The 22,193-nt window shown below is 45.2% G+C and overlaps 1 protein-coding gene across 2 annotated transcripts in view; it reads right to left on the reverse strand.

Annotated features, from left to right (window-relative positions):
- The window catches only part of med12 (mediator complex subunit 12), a 52,478-nt gene that overhangs the window by 20,366 nt on the left and 9,919 nt on the right, over positions 1 to 22,193 (reverse strand). For both annotated transcript variants that reach the window (XM_083786078.1, XM_083786077.1), the window contains exons 11-26: positions 21,907 to 22,038; positions 21,292 to 21,418; positions 20,442 to 20,671; positions 20,253 to 20,312; positions 19,048 to 19,221; positions 18,437 to 18,581; positions 17,520 to 17,638; positions 16,823 to 16,966; positions 16,473 to 16,636; positions 15,743 to 15,874; positions 15,409 to 15,636; positions 14,158 to 14,302; positions 13,640 to 13,760; positions 12,495 to 12,605; positions 5,318 to 5,431; positions 1,053 to 1,189 (exon numbers count right to left, since the gene is read on the reverse strand). In XM_083786078.1, coding sequence (XP_083642204.1) covers positions 1,053 to 1,189; positions 5,318 to 5,431; positions 12,495 to 12,605; positions 13,640 to 13,760; positions 14,158 to 14,302; positions 15,409 to 15,636; positions 15,743 to 15,874; positions 16,473 to 16,636; positions 16,823 to 16,966; positions 17,520 to 17,638; positions 18,437 to 18,581; positions 19,048 to 19,221; positions 20,253 to 20,312; positions 20,442 to 20,671; positions 21,292 to 21,418; positions 21,907 to 22,038 — 2,283 coding nt within the window. The remainder of the gene's footprint in view (positions 1 to 1,052; positions 1,190 to 5,317; positions 5,432 to 12,494; positions 12,606 to 13,639; positions 13,761 to 14,157; positions 14,303 to 15,408; positions 15,637 to 15,742; positions 15,875 to 16,472; positions 16,637 to 16,822; positions 16,967 to 17,519; positions 17,639 to 18,436; positions 18,582 to 19,047; positions 19,222 to 20,252; positions 20,313 to 20,441; positions 20,672 to 21,291; positions 21,419 to 21,906; positions 22,039 to 22,193) is intronic.

Here is a 22,193-nt window from a genome sequence, read left to right on the forward strand (position 1 = left end):
TACTCCTATTTTACCGCTGTTTCGGCGCTGTAGTGCCGAAATGATTTCGGCTCGTCAGAAATTCAGTAGCACCGAAGAGCCGACTTTAGGACGGTACCCGCCCCCCCGAACCTCAAATGACGTCAAATTGTAGGCTCTACAGCGCCGAACCGACTTTTATTCAGCTCTAAAATAGGAGTATGAATCGGCCCTTAGTTGCATCCCAAAAACAAAGCAATATCCAACACTATGATGAAGCAAAAGTATATACGTGTATTAGTTAGCATTGATGCGCTTGTTTTCCTAAAAAGCTGTGAGCTGAGAAACGGGGCCTAGACTTAGATAAGTCTGGTATTCAAGGAGTATCCTGGCTATAGGGTCACTGCTGCAGGAGTAAGAGACAGCTTTTGTTTTGAGACTATGAGAAACTAGTTAATTATTTATTACAAGTGGACAGGCAGGGAAAGCCAGTCAGTCCATCTGTATGCTCTGCTGAAGTAACATGGATGTTGTGTGAATGTTACAGCGCTGTAAACAAATATTTACATTGTCATTTAATATTGCGTCTGAGTCAAGGTATTATCCGATCTTTTGAGAGTTTCAATTTCACTAGAATATTAGATTGAACTCCATAAAGTATTAGCAAGGATCAGGTACTATCTATCGAATCCCAATTTCCCAATGTATCCAGGTAGCTCAGTCGGTAGACCACAACGTCATGGATTCGATAACTCAGCATATGAGCAGCACGGCTTGGGATGATGTGGCAAGTCGTGTGGTTAAGTACTGGGAGCTGATGGTAGGTGTGGCGCTACACCTCAGGTTAAGTACTGGGAGCTGATGGTAGGTGTGGCGCTACACCTCAGGTTAAGTACTGGGAGCTGATGGTAGGTGTGGCTCTACACCTCAGCAATCTCCCAGAAGTGTAGGACATCGTAACAGGGATAGACTCCCGCGTTCTCGGCTGATACCGACAAAAGCCTGCCTGACCTACATCCATCCCAATAAAAATCCCACTAGGTGTGTGTGTGTATGTGTGTGTGTGTGTGTGTGTGTGTGGATATCCTCCTCACCTGCTGGCAGATGCTCTTCAGAACATACTTTGCATACACATCCAGGCTAGCCGTCTCTATGGAGACGGTGCGTCCTCCGGATATGTCATCGAGGCAAGCAGGATGAGACAGCCCTGATCCCCTCAGCTCTGCATCACCTACGACAATATGGAGAACACATGGAACGTCCTGTTCTGTATACCATGTGATGGAACAATATGGAGAACACATGGAACGTCCTGTTCTGTATACCATGTGATGGAACAATATGGAGAACACATGGAACGTCCTGTTCTGTATACCATGTGATGGAACATTATGCAGTGGTGGAAACTTAAGTACTCAGTGGCAATACTGTACTTAAAGACACCGAAAACAGGAAGTGGCCTAACCCAGTATGAGTGGGACTATATAATATTAAACAGTACTATGTATTCATTTGTTTGTCAAGACCACAGAGTTATAGAGTTATAAACTACCAGCCAAATTAGAATTGTCGTTGAACACTGGAACATAGGAATACAAATGACAATCCCGTTTTGTTTTGTTTGTTTTTAAGTTGCACAGGGCAATATGACAAATAACAAATATACAAAAAAGACTGAAATATATATATATATATATATATATATATATCACCCATTCTTGAGATAAGGGACAAAACTTTTTTCAAACTAGATTTTTTTTTTTTTTAAGTTACATTCAAATCAAATAGATGTATTTGTAGACACAGGTCTCAACTACCAATCTTGAGAAGGAACAGGTTTTTCGCATAACATTTCTTTCTAAAATGGGACATTTATGCACTTAATACCTGATTCATGTCAACTCCGTCAGACACACTAAAATCCCTTTTAATTGAATTTGATAATTTCAACACTAATATAAAGTCCTCAGTTATCTTATAATGGCTTTCAGTAATCAAGTTAAGTAATACAATTATTTTAATATTGTTTTGTTCCAATATCACACTATTATGAAATATCCAATTTCTCAAATCCGTCATTTCAACCTTTATTTTCAATATTATAACATGAAAACCATGTAAAAAAAAAAATCATCATTACGTATCATTTCAGTTGGTGTTTCAATACATAAGCACAAAATATTTAGTTTATATTTAATATCTAGACCACCTAGGATCTTGATTCTGGTGACTAATCCCACATTTTCAAGGATGAGGAATACAGTGGTACTATTTAGATTTGCCCTGTGACCATTTTTCAAAATGGCCGCCACCTGCTGTTATTTTACAATAACTCAAGTTCTACACCACCTAGGATCTTGATTCTGGTGACTAATCATACATTTTCAAGGATGTGGGATACAGTTGTACTATTTAGATTTGTCCTGTGACCATGGTAGAAATATTTCAAAATGGCCGCCAACTTTCTGTTATTTCCCCAATAACTCGAGTTCTACACCACCTAGGATCTTGATTCTGGTGACTAATCATACATTTTCAAGGATGAGGAATACAGTTGTACTATTTAGATTTATCCTGTGACCATGGTAGACATTTTCAAAAATGGTGGACCTGCTATTATTTTACCAATTTACCAATATTATCAGAATAATCAAATCTGTGAATACATTTCTTACCAAGAATGTTCTTCACCAATGTGTTTGTAACGGTGTCTACTAACATATCCCACATTAGTTGCTATTGAAACACCGTAGGGGCATTTTTGACAGCTGCATTTAACCAATATAAGGCTAAATGTTCTAAATTGCTTAAAATGCTGTAAGTAGCATGTGGCATGTCAAACTAGGGGCTTTTCATGATTCTGAATCCATCCCAAGCATTAGGTTTGCACAAAAAACACTATGTTGGCTAAAAACGGCCATAGCCATCATCACAAATGTGATGAGGTCAGCACATTTGGGCAAGTGGCTATGGACAAACTAGGGGGTCTATGGCCAAACTAGGGGTCAAACTCCTTGGGCTAAATTCGGTGAGGTGAACAGTGAGCGAAAGACTGAAGACAGAAGATCTGGCTTCAGGACTATGAGGCAGGATGTGCAGATACTGAAGGCATCAGTGTCTTTCTCTGTGTCCCCAGCATGTCAACCAAAGCAATGTTACCAAATCAAAGGAGCCTTCACCTCAAGTCACCTGGGGCTGGGTGAGCAATCATATCCTGTATCTAGCCTCACAACTAAATACAGACACTTGGCCAGACTGCCGTTTGAAAGGGTCAAACCCCTCATCCTGATTGGGGAAGACCACCCCACCTAATCACACCAACAGAACAAGTGAGGTTGGGGCCTCCAGGTGGGCCAGCAGCCATCTGCACAAGACTGGGCTGGACCCTGCAGGAAAGCAATCTCCAGCCAAGACAATGTAAGTTGACTATAACAGAGCCCCAGAACACAGAGCTCATGAGAAGGATGGAGAAACACTGGCAGGAGGCCACCAAGATACAACGCCCCAGAGTGTGCCACCGCTGGCAGTAAGGAGATCAACTGCTGCAGCAACGATGTCATGAAAGGCAAGTCTCCACCAAAAAAAACCCTGAACCTAATCGGGGTGTCAAGAGACCAAAGTTTCTCTCCAACAGTTCCCTGCAGTGGCCAGTGAAGTCAAACTGTGCATCTGTACCTGAAAGGGACAAGTCAAAGGCCAGAAAGCCCACCTCCTTTTAATGTCCTGTCAGTAGCAACTCAACCTGCACCTGAAGTAATCCCTGACCCCCCCCAGAGAAAGTTCATCCTTGAAAATGTAATGATTAGTCGCCAGAATCAAGATCCTTGGTGGTCTAAAACTTGAGTTATTGATAAAATAACAGCAGGTTGGTGGTCATTTTGAAAAACAATGGCTGCCATGGTCACAGGACAAATGTAAATAGTACCACTGTATTCCTCATCTTTTAAAATGTATGATTAGTCGCCAAAATCAAGATCCTAGGTGTTCTAAAACTTGAGTTATTGTAAAATAAGAGCAGGTGGCGGCCATTTTGAAAGATGGCTGCCATGATCACAGGGAAAATCTAAATTGTACCAATGCATCCTTCATCCTTGAAAATGTAGTCTTAGTCACCAGAATCAAGATCCTAGGTGGTGTAGAACTTGAGTTATTGTAAAATAACATCAGGTGGCGGACATTTTGTAAAATGGCTGCCATGGTCACCACGAAACAAATCTGTGATGGCCCTATAGCCAAAAATGTTCCTTAAGGAATGCTCTATCTGTGTGCCAAATTAGAATACTTCCCATTATTCAAAAACTATAATTTGACGGAGTTGACAAAATTGCATTTGTTTTCATCTTAACCCTCTGTAGTACAATGTAGCCATTTAGTTTTTTCTTCAGTTGTTAGCTAAACCTAACCCTAAACTAAAATACTAAACATTATTTTGGAATTCTTAACAAAGATCATAATAATGTCCTGACGGAGTTGACATGTAAAAGCTGTGACCACATTGATATCAACATTGTTTGTTTAAAATATCAAACAATGGAATGCTTGTCAGACCAGGTGCTCCACTGTTGCAACAAATATAAACAGGACTTGGAAAAGGAGTCTTCAGGCTAAATCTGTCGACAATATTTTCTGATTTATTTAAGACTTTTTAAAAACCTGACGGAGTTGACGGAGACGTGGGACACACATTTGATATGAGATATTTATAGGAAAATATAAATTAAAATGAACTGTGTATATTGTTTGCTATGTTGTTGACAATCTACTTTCATTTAGTATGTATATTTATGCGATTGTGACAGTATTAGACACTTTTTTGGCTGTTTGAAATTGTGACCACTTGCTGGGGACAGGCTAAATACAGGCATTTTTGGGTACAGAGCCTGCTTTTAACTAATTCAGATGGAATATGAAAATAATTATAATGAAATGAATGTCATAAGAATACACAACTGTATTACATATAACAAGTTCTTTTATTTTTATGAATTAATTTATTTTTAATAATAAGGCTTATGTGTGGGACATGTTTTTTCCACTTTTGTCCCTCATCTCAAGAATGAGTGACATATATATATATATATATATATTAACTTTAAACTAAAAAGTTTAAAAAAAAGCAAGCTTACAACACGTCGCGATGCGTTGTGAGCTTGTAGATCTGCTATTTCCACTATTTTTGTTTTATATATGATATTGTTCTACATGGGAACTAACGATTATGCAAAATAATTTGTGATTTGCTCAAGTAATTGTGACAATGTGACAGGCCTGATTCTGATTCCCACTTTTACCCAAGTAAACAAAGTAGTTCTTCCAGCTACATGCTCAATAATACAACAGTAGAAAAGAAGAGCCGTACCCAACATGAAGACAGCCTTGAGGACTGCAAACACTGCTCCCACAACGATGCTGTTCTGGGAGGCAGCCAGCAGGTGGCGATCACACGACGACCGGATGCCGACTGGAGATTTCTCTGCAACCGAAATCAGCCATGAATCAGCACAGCAGTGTGAAGGGGGCAAAATTACATGACACAGTTTTCTTCCAGGTGGCTACACAAACAAGTGGACATGTGGCGTATATCGCCGTTGCTGGCCAGGAAACCTTGTACAACGTCCAATCCCTGTTACTTTTAAGGACATGGAATAGAAAATATGTTCTGTGTTCCAAAGGCTCCAATGTAGTTGGTATTTAGCCACAAACTCGTTACTATTTTTCATTCGTTAAATGTTTATAAAACAAACAGACTTAACCACTTCCACTTACGGTAATTTATTTTTTATAGCAGATCTAGAACCTCACTGTGAGCTTGTAGATCAGCTATTTAACTAACTCTAACTTTTGTACAACACCGTTGTATGCCAAAGTATTAACCTATCAAAACTGGGAATATGTGTCATTTTTTATTTTAGCGTTGGCTGTTCATAAATAGCAGTTCTATTTCGTCCCTGCTGACCGCCAGAGGCGGTGCTTTAAGCACTGAATACGTCCCTTCGCGCATGCGCAGTCGAGTATTTTATACCAACAATGTCGGTTGACCCCGTGATGACCCGGAGTCGTCTATAACTTCCGGCAGTCATCCGGGGCTCAGTCCCTAATTTCTTCTCGCTTGCGCAAGTTGTACATAGCACAGAGTTCTACAGCAGAATTAAACTGCACGATAACAGAACTATTGCTTTGCTACTACTAAGTCGCCGGTAGTCCCGCGACCATTGTTGGTCGGAGCTGTGACGCGTGCGTTCGCCCTCCAGGGACTGCGACTTAATATTACTATTATTGTATCGTTTTCGAGTGGAGCTGGGCTTCACATCGTCTTCTTTCCCCGTGGGAACAAGGTAAGCAGACAACCCCTGTTCGCATAGGCTGCGTGCGCGCTGCTTCCCTGCAACACACACGGTTGCGTGCAGCGTGCTACAAACGGCGACCTGAGCGTCCCGTTTTAGCACCCGTCAAAGTTGAACGGATAGCTCGTTCTCTTTGACAGCTTACGCTGTCTCGTTTTCCCACGAAGGCTGCGCCGCAGTGCTGGTGACGGCAAGCGTTAGCACTACCCGCTCCCAGCACGTGAGTCGACGCTAGTATTAATTGTTTACTACTTACCTATACTACGTATACTTATACTACTTATACTTATAAGTGTACTTATCTACTGCTATATTACTCTGCCTCTCTGAGCGAGTCTTTGCTGGCACTGGCCAGCTATATAGCACCGCCGCGTGCTACAAACGGCGACCTGAGCGTCCCGTTTAGCACCCGTCAAAGTTGAACGGATAGCTCGTTCTCTTTGACAGCTTACGCTGTCTTGTTTTCCCACGAAGGCTGCGCCGCAGTGCTGGTGACGGCAAGCGTTAGCGCTACCCGCTCCCAGCACGTGAGTCGACGCTATTATTATTTGCTTACTACTTATACTTATACTACTTATACTTATACTACTTATAAGTGTACTTATTTACTGCTATATTACTCTGCCTCTCTGAATGAGTCTTTGCTGGCACTGGCCAGCTATATAGCACCACCGCGAGGTTACGTCAGTAACCCCGGTTATATGAATTGGCTTGACTGATTTAGTCACTTGTTCTCAAATAGTGTACTTTAATTTCGGCACAGAGCCATTGCCACTTTATAGGTTGGTTTTTCTGAAATTATATATAACTATATCATTATATATATATCATATATACTGGTCTCTGCTAGAGCACCCCTTACCTGGCATAGGCGGCGTGCGCGCCCCCTCCCTCCAGCTAAGCGGCCTTTAGCAGCTACAGTAGCCTCTACTGGCACAGGCAGCGTCCGCGCTCCCTTCCTACCAGTTTACGGCTCCACCCCTAGCGACCACTAGCGTCCGCGCTCTGGGCTACATCTGCGGGTTTCCAATGGACGAACCCCGCCACCACCTGTGCACCTCCTGCCAGGCTCCTCTGCGGCCAGAGGATGGGCATGACCTCTGCCCTGGGTGCCTTGGCCCCCAACATCTGAGGGAGGCACTCGGTGACAACCCATGTCACGTGGACGCAGGAGCGTCCAATCTCTCTCGCCGGTAATGAAGGCTAACAAAACCCTCCCCGGACAGAAGGTACGTTATCGTTTAAAGCGGCGCTATCCCCGCTAAACAGACGTTCATATGATATCATATACTTATCATGGCATAACCTCCTGTGTGTGGGTAAAGGCTGCGTTCGCGCCGCCTCCCTGCTCTGCATACGAGGTCTGTTCGACTGTGAACGCTAGCGCTTATTATAAGCGACTATAAGACTTGCCGAAGGATAAGAACACTGTCATATTACCTTCGTTTGTTAAACACGCTACTTTTTAAGCTTTGTTTAGCCCCTGCTGGTGATGGCAAGAGCCTTGCTGGCCAAAGCAGCATTCAAGCTTAACTGCTTTTGCGAATAGCTGTATTGTTGTTGTTATTATCAGCCCGGTACAGGAGCAGCTTCCTGCGTCCTCCCAGGGTATTGATGTTGCTACCAGTATAGTTTGTAGCAAAATAGTACTAACAGCTACTGGTGTACATAGCCTGTCTGGTTGTTAACCCAGCTGGCCCCCAGTAGTGGGCCTAGCTGAAGCTGCTACCAGTATGTCTGGAGCTCAAAGCTCCATTAACAGTTTTTTGCATATACAGTGGGTGCAACCTGGTTTGTTCCCACAGGTCGGATTAGTGCCCCTGGGTACCTGTAGGTCCTATTAGCCCAGCTGGTCCCCAGCACAAAGTATCTGGCGCTGCTGACAGCGTAGCTCACAGCTGCTACCAGTAGCTTAAAGTTAAAGCTGTGTATGAACAGGCTATAGCTTGTCTTGTTTTTTAGTAGCCTAGCTGGTCTCCAGCATAGCTCTCTAACTGGCGCTGCTACCTGTAGTTGTAGCCCAAGCGCTTATTATACTATTGAAGATAAAAAGCTATCTGTATATAGCTTGCCTTACTGTTTGTTGGCCCAGCTGGTACAGGGCAGGCAGCGTATGCGCTCCGCTCCTCCAGCATACGGCCAGCTTGATGTTACTTACTACTAATCGTTTGTTAGCTCAAGCATTTATTAACAGCTATTGGTGTATAGCTTGTTATGTTCATTAGCTGCAGCTGATACAGGCAGCGTACGCGCTCCCTTCCTTCAGCAGGTGGCCCCTATCGGTGGAGCTATCGGTTGTAGCCTTTTCTCCAAAACTAGCTTGTGTCGGTTTATTTAACCGAACCTGGCTGGGGTAGGCAGCGGTAGCGCTCCCTCCTCCCAGCATGAATGCGTAGTAGTGCACACGTGACTAGTGTATTGGAAGTGTCTTTTGTTTCGCTCTGGACTAGCAAACATAAATAATAATGCACTGGAGTTTGGATAAGCGTCATAGGAAACACTACAGCTGCTACATAGCAGCGTCCAAACCTTGACTGAAGGCTACTTTATTATCATAAATTATAAGTAAGCCTCCGCCGGGGGTACAGGTAGCGTAAAGCTCCCCTCCCCCACCGCGACCATGCAGGTCGCAAAGTCTATCTAACAGCAACGTTTGTGTGCTGTTTCTATGATGCACTTTACATCTGGTTGAATCTCAAAGTGCTGCAATGAGCATTTGCATAAACGTAAATGCATACTCGCATGCTGCGGCAGGTATAGCAGCATTCAGTTTTTCGATTAAGTCATTATATGCCGATCTAAGTTAAAGCCTCTGCTGGCACAGGCAGCGTACGCGCCCCCTCCCTGCAGCATATGGCCAACACCTAGCAAACCAGTAGCGTCCGCGCCCTGGGCTAGTTGGGACTGGTGTGCACCGGCCGGTCCAAAGGAACCGGTGCCACCACAACGGAGAGCACCCACTTTCGTACCTCGAAAGCCTCTGCTGGTACAGACAGCGTATGCGCTCCCTCAAGCATATGGCCAACACCTAGCAACCAGTAGCGTCCGCGCCCTGGGCTAGTTGGGACTTGTGTGCACCGGCCGGTCCAGAGTAACCGGTGCCACCACAATGGAGAGCTCCCACTTTTGTACCTCGTGTGAAGCTCTCCTTCAGCCGTGAGCCGACCTTGGTCCTGCCCCGTGTCCCAGGAGGAAAAGGTCTGACCGCTGACTACAGCAGATCCGAGAGGGCTCAGCTATCTGCAGAGTTGGCCCGCATGAGGGCCATGCTCACTTCAGATAACACCTAGGCACCTCGGAGGGTGCCGAAGCGCCTACCTCTCCGATGCCACAACTGACTCGAGGTTGATGTGCTCTCCCCGACAGCTTAAGCTACGCACTTCCATGACTATGAGGAAGATGCAGAAGGCGGTGCCTCCCAGGCATCAGAGCCGGCCTCCCACTTCTCAGCTCATGCGCATAGCCGTGGAACGCATACTAAAGCAGGCAGTCGGCTCCTCCAAGCGCCTTCTTCTTGCTGTCTTCGCCGTCCCCCACGCCTGTACCTGAGACAGCTACAGGCCTGCCGGGCGAACGAGCAGGGCCCTCTCCCATCTCTATACCGATGGTGAAATCCTGGCAGCCCTGCCCTGATTGGGAAAAGTGTCCTGAGACAACCCGTTGCGACGTGACACCTTAATAGATTTGAACGCACAAGGCGATAAGGGCTGGCCTGGGTTACATGCCAGCCACCAAGCCTGTCATTGCATCCCTCATTGTGTTCCCCAACGAGGCCCGGCGGCAGAACGCTAGGTGACCTCGACCCCAGTGCAGGAGCACAGACAACCTGCTCACTGGGGCCTCCCGTTCACACTTAATAGTGGCAACGTTAATACTGGCTCAGTCACCTTTGGTGTGTCACTGGAGGCATTGGCGTCATGTCCTCAGAGCGTGGGCGGCTGATGTCCATCGTATCTCTAGCCCGTCGCCAAGTCGGGTTTTCACAGTCAAGCTTGACTGATGAGCCTAGGCCAACTCTCCGTAGTCTCCCTGAGGAGCCAGGAGCACTAGGTGGTTCAGCCGGGCGAGAATCGCCGGAGCGAACCATCCAGGGGGGGCAGCTTGCAGGCCTACGACACATCCCGCCTCCCAAAGGGCCGAGCTCCAACATTGATGAAATCATCTTGACTGCCCTCGGAGCTCGCGTATCACCGCCGGCCCACACTAGAGGCCAGCGTGTTCCCTGGCGTCCCACGCAGGGACCTGACTGTGACTGTGACTTTCCGGGCTGTGCAGTGCCTTCTGACGCCAGCCCCCCATATCCGGCGGGTCAAAATGGCCATTATCAGCAACATGACGAGAGCCCTACTATCAGACCAGGAGTGATGTGTCCTCCTGCCCAAGGGCGCAACAGAGGCTGTATATCCTCAGTCACACTAAGGGAAGTCCGATCTACATACTTCCTCGTGACGCAAGACAGACGGGTGTCGACATGTCTTGAATCTGATGGGACCCAACAGGGTTATGAAGTTTATGCCAGTCTACTGGGCCGAACACGGCAATGTGCTGGAGCGGCAAGTGGTGCGCTCCGCTCTATAGCACACATTCTCATACTCATGGGACCTTAACCGGGTACTGGACGCCCTGTGGGCCTACCTTCGAACCCTTGGCACAGGCAGAGCTGAAGTGGGTGTCATGCAAGACAGCCCTTCTCCTGGCCATTACATCGGCAAAGCGCGTCAGTTAGATAGCATTTCTACCCTTAGATAGCATTTCTGTTGGATTATATAGCATTTGATACAGACTTATAGCATGTTATGTAGACAGCACTGTAATTGTATTGTATGTAGTCATAGCACGCCATAGTACACATATATAGCATAGTAGTAAAGATGTATAGTTTATATGTATAGTGTATGTATAGTTTCACTATATAAATATTCCACTGTTACTTTCTTAGCTTACGCATGTTTCATGATAAATGCTTTTTATGTGATGTATTCCCATGCTTTGTTCTTGCTTAAATGTAAGTCGCTCTGGATTAAGAGCGTCTGCTAAATGCCTAAATTGTAAATTGTCAGTGAACTGCACGCTCTGTCAGTCAGCGAATCATGTCTGAGGTGGAACGCAGACGGCTCGGGGGTCACGCTGTGGCCAAACATAGCATTCCTCCCGAAGGTGCTGTCGCAGGCTCACCTCAACCGGCCTATCAGGCTGGCTCGATTCAACCCCCCACCTGGGGAGCTGACAGACAAACTGGAGCTGTTGTGCCCAGTCCGGGCCCTGAGAGCCTACATTGAAGCTACTGCACGCATCAGGCGAGCAGAGCAGCTGTTCTTTTGCCATAGTGGTGTGAACAAAGGCGGCGCTCCCTCCAAGCAGCGCCTGTCCCACTGGATTGTAGACACAATCAGCCACGCCTATGAGGCAAGTAACCTCCCCGTACCATCAGGGGTACGGTGCCACTCTACAAGGAGCATTTCCACATCATGGGCTGCCATGAGAGGGGTGCCCTTGGAGGACATTTGTGCCGCCGCCTCATGGGCTTCGGCAGGCACTTTCTCAAGGTACTACAGGGTGAATGTTGCCACTCCCCACCCAGTGGACGTGGCCCTCTTCCCCGAATCCTCCGGTTCTACCCTTTGAGGTCTGTAATCAGGATTCCTCGTGACTTGGCTGGTATAAGTCATTCAGTGCTTAAAGCACCGCCTCTGGCGGTCAGCAGGGACGAAATAGAACGATAGTTACGTATGTAACTACGGTTCTATGAGTCCTGAATGACCGCCAGAGGCACTCTTGTCACTCAGAATCCTCGTGTTCTCGCGAGAAGATTCTGTAGGGACTGAGCCCCGGATGACTGCCGGAAGTTATAGACGACTCCGGGTCATCACGGGGTCAACCGACATTGTTGGTATAAAATACTCGACTGCGCATGCGCGAAGGGACGTATTCAGTGCTTAAAGCACCGCCTCTGGCGGTCATTCAGGACTCATAGAACCGTAGTTACATACGTAACTATCGATTTACAAGCTGGCAGCACGGAACGGTAAATCTGCTATTCTTTTTTTTTTTTACATTTTTGAAAAATCGTGAAGGTGCGAGAATCGTCCTTGAGTCATAAAAAGTTTAAATATTGAGATACAAGGTTTCTTCCCGACCGACAGCGATGGTTATGTGTGCAAATGTGCACAACAACAGGTTGTGTTTTGCTACCTGACTTGGCACCGTCTTGGGGGACTGGGTTGCGCTGGGGCGTCTTGAAAAGGTGCAGCAAGATCCTGCAGGTGAGCCTGGCTCCTGGCTCAGAGTCCTGTTCACTGCAGGCTGCATGGGGGTGACATAGCACATAAACAAACAGACATTAGAGTTTTGAGTGTCGTCAGTGCACACGGCCCAAATTCACCTTTTTCCTCCTCCTTTCTCAAGCAGGCAAGGCAAATCGAATAGCTAAATTTAGACCAAAACCAAGTGGCATTTTTCACAGAACCAATATGAAAGCCATAACAAAAGCATCTGCCATATAACAGCACTTGTGACATTTGGTATGCGGTAATGGCGCAATAAAATCAGGCAGACCTCAACCAAACAGCGTGGCTGAATCGGGGCTTTGTCTCCAAGCTGGGAAACGCTACAGTAATGGTGGGTGGGGAGAGAGGAGGGGGGAGAAAGGCAGGTTTGTGGCCAGCACACACAGTGTACACATAGTCACCGTGGACCCACATCAAACAGGGTTGTGTTTACTCTCTTCTCATATGAAGGTAATGCATTACATAGCCTGGTATTCCTTCAAAGGGCTAGCAGACAGGCTGTGGCAGACTGTTAACTCATTTATAACATGACTGGGAAAGTATAAATATAGATGTTGTGAAGTTAACTGACTAAGTCAAAACTGTAATGCGGTGTTACTGTGGACTGTTTAGCTACTAAAGCACACCGCGAATAGCAACAATAGCTGATGAAGCTCGCAATGCGCCACGACGAGTAGCTAGAAACACATTCCTTTAGAATGCATCACTAGAAACAGGTGGTCAGCCAAATCATTGTTTTGTTTTCCTAGTGCTCTCCTCCCTTGTGGCTTGTCTTTAAAGTGTTTTATAGACACACATGAAAGTGTCAACATTTTCAGCGTGGAATTGTACCACCAGTCAGTGCTTTAACCAAGAGTGCCAAGTACAGCGGTAGCGCTGCAACAACAACACAGCCCCTGTTTGCCAAGGGCTTTCTGAAGAGTCTGCTCCTGTAGCGACACCTCGCTGTGATCGTCCCTCAAGACGGGAGCAGCAGCACAAAGCTCTCTCATTATTACTCAACTTGTTTTGTTGACTCATAATGGAGACCCGAGAGACCCTGCGACTTACCGGCATTCAGCAGGGAGGGGATAGCTACACACCGAACCAAGTCCTCCAGGAGCAGGCACTGTCTAGCGATGAGGATGGCGACGAAGGTTGCCAGCGAGTCATGGAAGGACAGATCACTCACCTTCAGAACGGCAGGAAGACAACAGATCAGCTTTTTCAAAATGCCTTGTATGTAGTTTGGTGCATAACCCACAGTGTTTATGTTGTCCACAAATTAACAAACATCGGAAGAACTCAAATAGAGACGGACGGCTAAGCTAGTGAGCTGCACGGCAAAGACTTAATTTAAAACAAAAGGGATTTAGTTTATCCAAAATTATATTATATGATGGTAGATATGCTCTATAAACATTAAATTCAACCAATAAGGAGTGACCCAGCCACTCAAAACGGAAAATGTAAAAGAAAACATAATAATAATACGCCCAAGTACAAGTCCTCCATAATAATTATACACATAACGTGAGCCAGGTATAAGGTGTAAGGTTTTCTTTTGTATTTCTCTAGGGCACACTTACATCTACATTACACAGTAAGTCGTTGAAGCCACAGTTTCCGTTGTTGGAGGAACAGCAGAGGGCTTTGAGGATTCCCAGCCACTCGGCACTGAGAGAGCGACAGTAAGCTGTCAGCTCTGCACACAGGATCCCAATGTCGTTCACTCTGGAGACACAAAGCCAAATCAGTCTGTGGTGTTGTATGACATGAAACTAAAAGGGACCATTTTGTTTGGATTAGAGTTTCATTGGCATGGCCCTGAAGACTTAGTGAGAGTAAAATCACACTTGCAAAGTGTTAACGATAAACTAACTGGACAAATTTTAAATAAGGAAAATGCTATTAACTTATTAGACATTTTTGTAAAATAATATGAAATACAGATTATTGTTTTACTTAAATCCCAGACAACTACACCTAAAGCCCTAACCACACCAAAGGGTCAAGACGGTTTTAGCGTTGTCCCTGCGGTGTGATGTCTTGTTGCACGTTGACCCTAGTGATTCAACGCATGGAATTTAATGGCCCAAAACACACCAAACGGTCAAGACGGTTTTAGCCTTAACTGAAACTCCTTGCAACCATTTGAACCCAAGGAGCTGCATGGTGACCCTTTGGTGTGGTTAGGGCTTTTTAGGGTTAGGTTTATTTATTTAGCATGTAGTACAAAAAATAGACAATAACATATCAAAGAAACAAAAATACAATGCAAGGAAAGGAAGAAGCCAGAAGGCTTATATGGAATCCTTTCCTGAAGGAAGAGGTCATTGGTTTAAAAGATTAAAAGTTCATAAAGAACAGTACATAAATCTACAAGTTGGCAAAGGGGGGCAACTGTGCAGTAAAGAAATAAAAACACAGACTGCACAAAAAACAGAAATAAACAATACAACAACAAACAGACAAAAGAAAATATAACGCATCAAGGTAAAACATGTAATCTACAGAGAGGAAAAAATAAGATATTTCTTTAGATGTTTTTTGAATATTGGCATGGATAATGAGGATTTAAGTGAAGCATCTAGGGAGTTCCATAGATGAGGGGCTCTAAATTTGATGAAAGATTGATGTTTGGACGTGCGACAATAGGGTAATTCAAAATTATCTCTTTGCCTTGTGGGGTAGGGCTTAAAACAATGTTAGGTATTTAGGTTCCAAGCCGGTGATGCTTCACTTTAAAGTAACTATAAGTCATTTTGACTTTGAGTTGTGCATTAAACGCTCTCCAAAAACAAATTGTCTCTGTGACACAAAAAACAATACCGACGCACCTTTCAGGGTCTCGGTGGTCCACGCACACATCCATGAGCACGTTGCAGACAAAACTGTAGCGGTTGGCGGGGCTGTCGTTGAGGATCTTGCCCACCATGGAGTGGTTGAAGTTGTGTGCCGAGGGGTTGGCGATGGCCTCCATCATGAACCCAGGGTCCCACAGCATGTTGGAGTCCGATGGGTCGATGTTGCAGTAAATGGAGTTCTTTACCTTGGAGCAGAACTCACTGGGGACGGCACAAGGGGAGGACACTTAGAACCCGTTACAGGACCACACACAATTATGTGGATTACTGAAGTGTTTTTTGGTTTTAACTTTTATTCTCTCTCTACCTGAAGATTTCTCCGAACTTGCTCTTGAGGTGACTGCAGGAGGTGTAGAGGTCATACAAGTAGGCCAAGATGCAGCGCTCTGCTGAGGAACAGTCTGCCGGGTTCACGCCTGACTTCACCACGATACGCAGCCTGAGAAAACATTCAACAATGCTCATGGATTCCACACGGCATGCGCCATCCGTAACCACTTCAACCTTGATACTCGAGAACACCAGAAACCTCTTGAAAGTGGTTAAAGTCTGCAGGTTTCATAAATATTTAACCAATGGAAAGCATAAGAGCTTGCGACTAAATCAGGGGTCGGAAAACCTTTTGACATCAAAATGCCATGTTTTTATTTTCTTCATAGTCAGTGTGCCATACGACCATTACATTTACTTATCAATTTCAACAAAATAAAAATGATTTCCAAAAGATTTAGATTGCCCATATACATACAGCCTCATTTGTTTCTTTTGAATTATTTTCTTTTACATCAGGACATTGTAACTGTAATTCCAGGAGGTCCACAGCAAAAGTAATCTGAGTTCCCAGAAGTTTTATTTTTCGCCACTAGGGGGGGCGAGAAAGACAGCAAAAGTAGTTAACATAGCATCACAATTACTTTAACCACTACATGCACTTATATGTTGGCTATTCCAATACAGCAGATTGGAGGTCTTTGACACGAAAAGGTTTGAGAACCACCGATATAAAATGTTGGGAGGGTTGTGCTGGACGTACGTACCCGTCAAACACCTGTGCCGTCTGCTCAGGGTTGAGGATGAGGCAGGAGTGGTACCTCCGCAGCACGGCCACGATGCACAGACACAGGCCAGTGGTGTAGCTGCCCACCAGGCTGGACGACTTCAGCAGCAGCTCCGCCTCTACCAGGCTCAGCTCGTTCAGCAGCTAACAAACACACACAACACATCATGGATTGAAGCAAAAATAAAATCTCATGACTGAAATCTTTTTGCATGGCCAAGTCCTAATGTGCGATTTGTGTGTTGAAAGGAGACCCCCGCACACCCACACTTAGAAAAAACAGGTCCCTTTCCAGTCCTGGAAGAGTGGTGCACCGATGCGTGTTTATACCTGAATGGCAAAGTCGATGAGGCCACTAATGTTGAGGGAGTATTCCATGAGGTCAAAGATGAACTGTATGTGCTGGACAAGGGGCAGGTGATAGGACATCCCTAAGGCAAAGCTGGTGATCTGTTCCAGCACGTTCCTGGACACCTGCACAAACATGATGATCACAAAATAAACACACTTGACCGTGTACAAAAAAGGTCCTTGGCATCAAAACACTTTTTATAGCATGTTAATAGAAGGATTATTGCATGTCATGGTTGTTACTGGATGGATATCCTTTTCTTAAATATAAAATGTTAAAACTGGATTTATTTTCTGACATCTGAGACCCTTAAACCACTTTCCACTTTCAACCTGGTGTCCCTGTTTTGGGAATGTCATTAAAAGATTTCCAAAACTTATTATCTTCACTATTCACCACTTTTAGCCAAATTGTGGCTAATTAAAATCATTTTAACTGCCATTTACACAATGGCATCATCAGTTAAATATCGTCCAGTATTCAGTGCATCTTGCTAAGACAATTTAATTCCGTTTATATGGTCACAGGACTACATTTAAATGCTGCAGTCAGCAATACGATCCCATTTATATTCAAATGGTTTAATTCGTTTAGTGACTCGGACTACAGATGTCTGGTCTTACCTGAGAGGTGACTTGGTGCTGGTCAAAGTGGACTACAGATGTCTGGTCTTACCTGAGAGGTGACTTGGTGCTGGTCAAAGTGGGAGAGATGCTGGAATTTGGAGAAGATATCCTCTGCAGTGGGAAAGGCTTCGGGCTTACTCCTCTTCCTCTTCTGCCCTTCTTCGCCTCCTAAAAAAGTAGTAAGGAAGACGGAGAGGCAAGAAAAAGATGGTGAATTGTTTAAGGTTGTTTTTTCTTTCAGTCTGTCAAATGAGCCATCTTTAAAATTGAGTTTAATATGCCAATTTATGACCAGTATATTATTTCCATACACCCTGGCTACTGTGGAGCTTCATCTGAAAGGGATGGCATTAAAAAGAATCAGAAAAGGAAACGTGGTCAAGTGTTACTGTGCCTAAAGGTCATCGGCTCACATAGGGAATGTGCTACAGCGACACCAGAGCACTTAAATCTACGCAACTATAACTTAGTTGGAAAATCTTAAATCACCGTAATAAGGTCACACGCATCCTAGATAAAATGCCTGCAAGCCAGATGACATTAGCATAGAAATGGGATGGGATGAATATTGAACGATGCATCCTCCCCAGAGGGGGTTGATGAAGTAGAGAATGGAAGCGTGTGAGGAAGTAAGAGGGGGAAAAAAATATATATGTTAAAAAGGGGAAAAGGAAACGTATTTTAATGAAGACTAATGAGTACGTAACTTTGGAGTTATCATCAGATCACAGGTGGACCAGCAGTCAAAGTGGGATAGCAAGTGGTTTCTTCACATCAGAGCAGGGGATTACGCACAAAAGCATGGCAGGGCTGCAGCTATCGAATATTTTCTTAGTGGTAATTATATAGATTACCAAAAAATTTGAGAAGCCCTTTGTTTTTTATATTTTTGATATATATAAATAAACAAATCGACGCAACACAGAAAAGGTCATGTGAGAGACAAGTGGCGACAATTGCAATTACCCGTCTCTGCCGTGCTCTTGCGATTGAGCACCTTCAGGATGTCTTTGGTGATTTTCTTGATGGCATGTCTCGCCTCATCTCGCTGCTTGCCGACGCCATAGAGCACCACCAGGCGCTGGTTGCACTCATGGCTGGCGCTCTCCTCCTGGGTAGAGAGAGATTAGAACGCAATCCGCATAAGCCGGATGCACTCGATAAGCATGCCGCTGCGATGAGACAACACTGATAAGACAGTCTATGCGATACATAAAGCTCAGCCAACCCCAACCTCATTACCCGCTGGCGCTGACTGATCTCAACAGGGGTTTGTAAACAGCGTCTATCATCTCAAAAAAGCTAACATTTTCTGTTTGTTTTGTGTAATGAGTTCAGAGTTTGCAGGAAAGGAGATACAATCCGAGGACAACATGGAATTAGACAGCCTGACATGGTAGAAAGGTAGAAATCATACTGACGGCCACTCTTCTGTGCCAATATAAATTAAAACATCCAATATTGTGATGTTTATGTTGTTAAATTGCATAGTGTGAAAACTGTGAATGAATGAGATGCTGAGCGAATCAATATCAGAGACAACACACAAAAACCTGCCCGTGAGTGACTGTGCTTACCTGAGGTATTGGGAAGTGGGTGGCGTACTGAATGTGGCGTGGCTGCTCGTACACCTGTGGGAAGGCAGGGTCCATGCCCTTGTCTTTACAGGCGGCCTTGCTGTCCTGATCTGGGGTGGGCTTCTCGGGCGAGGGGCTTCCCTTTGACTCACAGTGCATAGGCGGAGAAAACATCTGCAAGGAGAAAGGTGGCTCAAATGATGCAAAGGGCACAAGAACACATAACTTTTTTATTTTCCTGGGAGGAGCTTCCTTGACTTAAACCCTCAAACAGCTGATCTCCAAAGCATGTTGCCACTTGTGAGCTTGTAGATCAAATACTTTTGCCTATTTTCTGAATGTTCACCTATGACGACATGGCCAGGGCAGGGACGCAGGACGTGGTTAAAGGGATATTTCACCTTTTTTTATTTAATAAAACTTTATCGTCTACTCAGGCTTTTGTGAACACCCCGGACAGTTTTTAAGTTGCTTGATTCAGTATTTAGACTTTTTATATACATTTTAGCTGCCCCGCCCCCTTCCTATACAAACCCATTGTAACTTCAACATCCATTTTAACGAAAACCTTTTTTCTGGTGACTGATACTGCCCTCCTAATATGTGAAGTGCCCATGTTTTTTCTTTACTACTTTTTTCATTTATTCATTATATTTATTATTTCCCTGATGCTCAGGCTGCTGATCCCCATTTTACAATTTATTTTAAAAACATATATGGGCATATCTGTCAGAACACACACAAAATGGCACAGATGCTTTCCCAATTTTAATGGGTTAACTAAATTGGAGTCCAGGCGACATTAGTGTTACACATGTTAAAATTTGCAGAAAACACTGAACGCTGTGCCTACCTCGTCAAAGTTACTAAGCCGAAAACACTGAACGCTGTGCCTACCTCGTCAAAGTTACTAAGCAGAAAACACTGAACGCTGTGCCTACCTCGTCAAAGTTAATAAGCAGAAAACACTGAACGCTGTGCCTACCTCGTCAAAGTTACTAAGCCGAAAACACTGAACGCTGTGCCTACCTCGTCAAAGTTACTAAGCCGAAAACACTGAACGCTGTGCCTACCTCGTCAAAGTTAATAAGCAGAAAACACTGAACGCTGTGCCTACCTCGTCAAAGTTAATAAGCAGAAAACACTGAACGCTGTGCCTACCTCGTCAAAGTTAATAAGCAGAAAACACTGAACGCTGTGCCTACCTCGTCAAAGTTGGCGCTGGAGTTGTGATCGATCTCCATAGACTCCGACAGCCCAGTGTCCTGTTGCATAAACACAGAGAGCTCACGTTATTCTCCCACATCCAGCGGGTTCCCACAGTGTACAAACACCCCTTCACAATGACTCATCACACAACACATAAAAAACAAAACGGGGTGCTTCCGACGTGCCTCCATCTTGACACCGCTGCCCGTGTCCTGCTCCTTGCGCTCCGATTCGTCAGAGGGCTCGTCACTGGGGGAACGGGGGCGGGGGAAGTGGGCGTCGGAGGCCAGGTCGCCGCGGGAGATGAGCGTGCACATGTAGATGTTGTGGGAGAAGACGTCGTGACGGATCAGCTCGCAGAACAGCAGCACCAGGTTGGAGAACTCCACCCGCTCACTCTCATTTCCTGGCTCGGCTAAAAGGACACAGACACACACACACACACACACACACACACACACACACACACACATTGTTTACAGCCTCATCTTCACCCCTTTAACACTCCTCCCACACACACTGCTACTAGCATGTGTTGAAGAGAAATGCAACAAAGTTTGACCCTAACCGTGGCATTGTTTTCCGGAGAGACTGACATTAACAGAATAAGCTCAAATTACTACAATGACAACATTACAGGACTTTACAGTGGAAGGTTCAAATGCCAAGGAAATCACAAATAATCCTTCATAAACCTTTCAAAATAGGAGCTCGGGGTGCCGAGCCGATATGGCAGCTTTTACTCTGAATTCCCCCCCCCCCCCCCCCCCCCCATTCCGTTCCATACAAAAACCGGGAGGCATAATGTTGCTTGCTTACCTTACAATGATTACGATAAAGTCTCTCTAGAAGCGTTAATATTTTAAACGAGAGGCATGTTGAAGTCAGAAACGAAGACCAAAGTATAGCCATCTGGTCAAATAGTGTGAACCTCAACAGTGCCACTTTGTCACCTGTTGGTACCCCACACACACACACACACACACACTCTCTCTCTGGAGTGGCTGCACCACTCAAAAAGAGATGAAAACTCACTGAGTGTGGGGGCCTGAGTATCCAGAAACTGCAGCAGAACATCCTGAAACACTGGTAGCGTAGCTGCTGATAGTGAGCCTGAAGACACTGAGCCCTTCTCATCCACTACCTCCGACTCACCACACCTCTGCAAATGCAAACACACACACACACAAAACAAACCATAGGTGAGAACATGTCATGGCTGCGTGTCTTACCTGAATTTGGTTTTACTACTAGGGCGCAGAAGCCACAAAGGTAGAGCTTATAAATGAGAGATGTTTCTACCTACATGTGGTAGCAGCCCTTGTTAAGAGTCATTACAAGCGGGGAGCACAATGGCTCATTAAGAGCAGAACAGCAGTGGTAGTCATTAATCCCAGAAAAAACAGAAAACTGTGCAAGGGATGAGATTGTGTATGTGTGTGTTGGGGCTGTATGAGCAGGAGATAGGGCAGTCAGTTTGCAGAGGGGGCTGCTAAACCGTCTATCTCAGTCAGTATGTCTGTGTAACGTATAAATCTTGGTTGTGCACACCGAAAACCGCTAGATATACAAGCTCACAAAGCGAGGCGACACACTGTGAGCTTGTAGCGAGCCGGCGTGGACGGATGGATGCGACAGGGGCTGACTCACCTCTGCCTCTATCTCTGCCTGTCTCTTCTCTAGCAGCTTGGCCACCACCATGGCCCTGTGTCTGCCCGAGCGCTTACAGCACACCGCCCACTCACACAGCAGGGTCACCACAGCATCGTCATCTGGGGACATCTGGACACACACACACAAAGCAAAGGAAAATTTCACGGCTGAAAATATTTTTAATGTGCAATTTGTGAGACAGTATGCATGAATTACGTGATGGATGCCTCATGCAAAACCATAGTGTCTAAGTTCTCACGATGACCAATGTACAGCTATTGATA

Source organism: Protomyctophum parallelum (genome assembly GCF_964188405.1).
Source record: "Protomyctophum parallelum genome assembly, chromosome: 16".
Classification (NCBI taxonomy): Eukaryota; Metazoa; Chordata; class Actinopteri; order Myctophiformes; family Myctophidae; genus Protomyctophum; species Protomyctophum parallelum.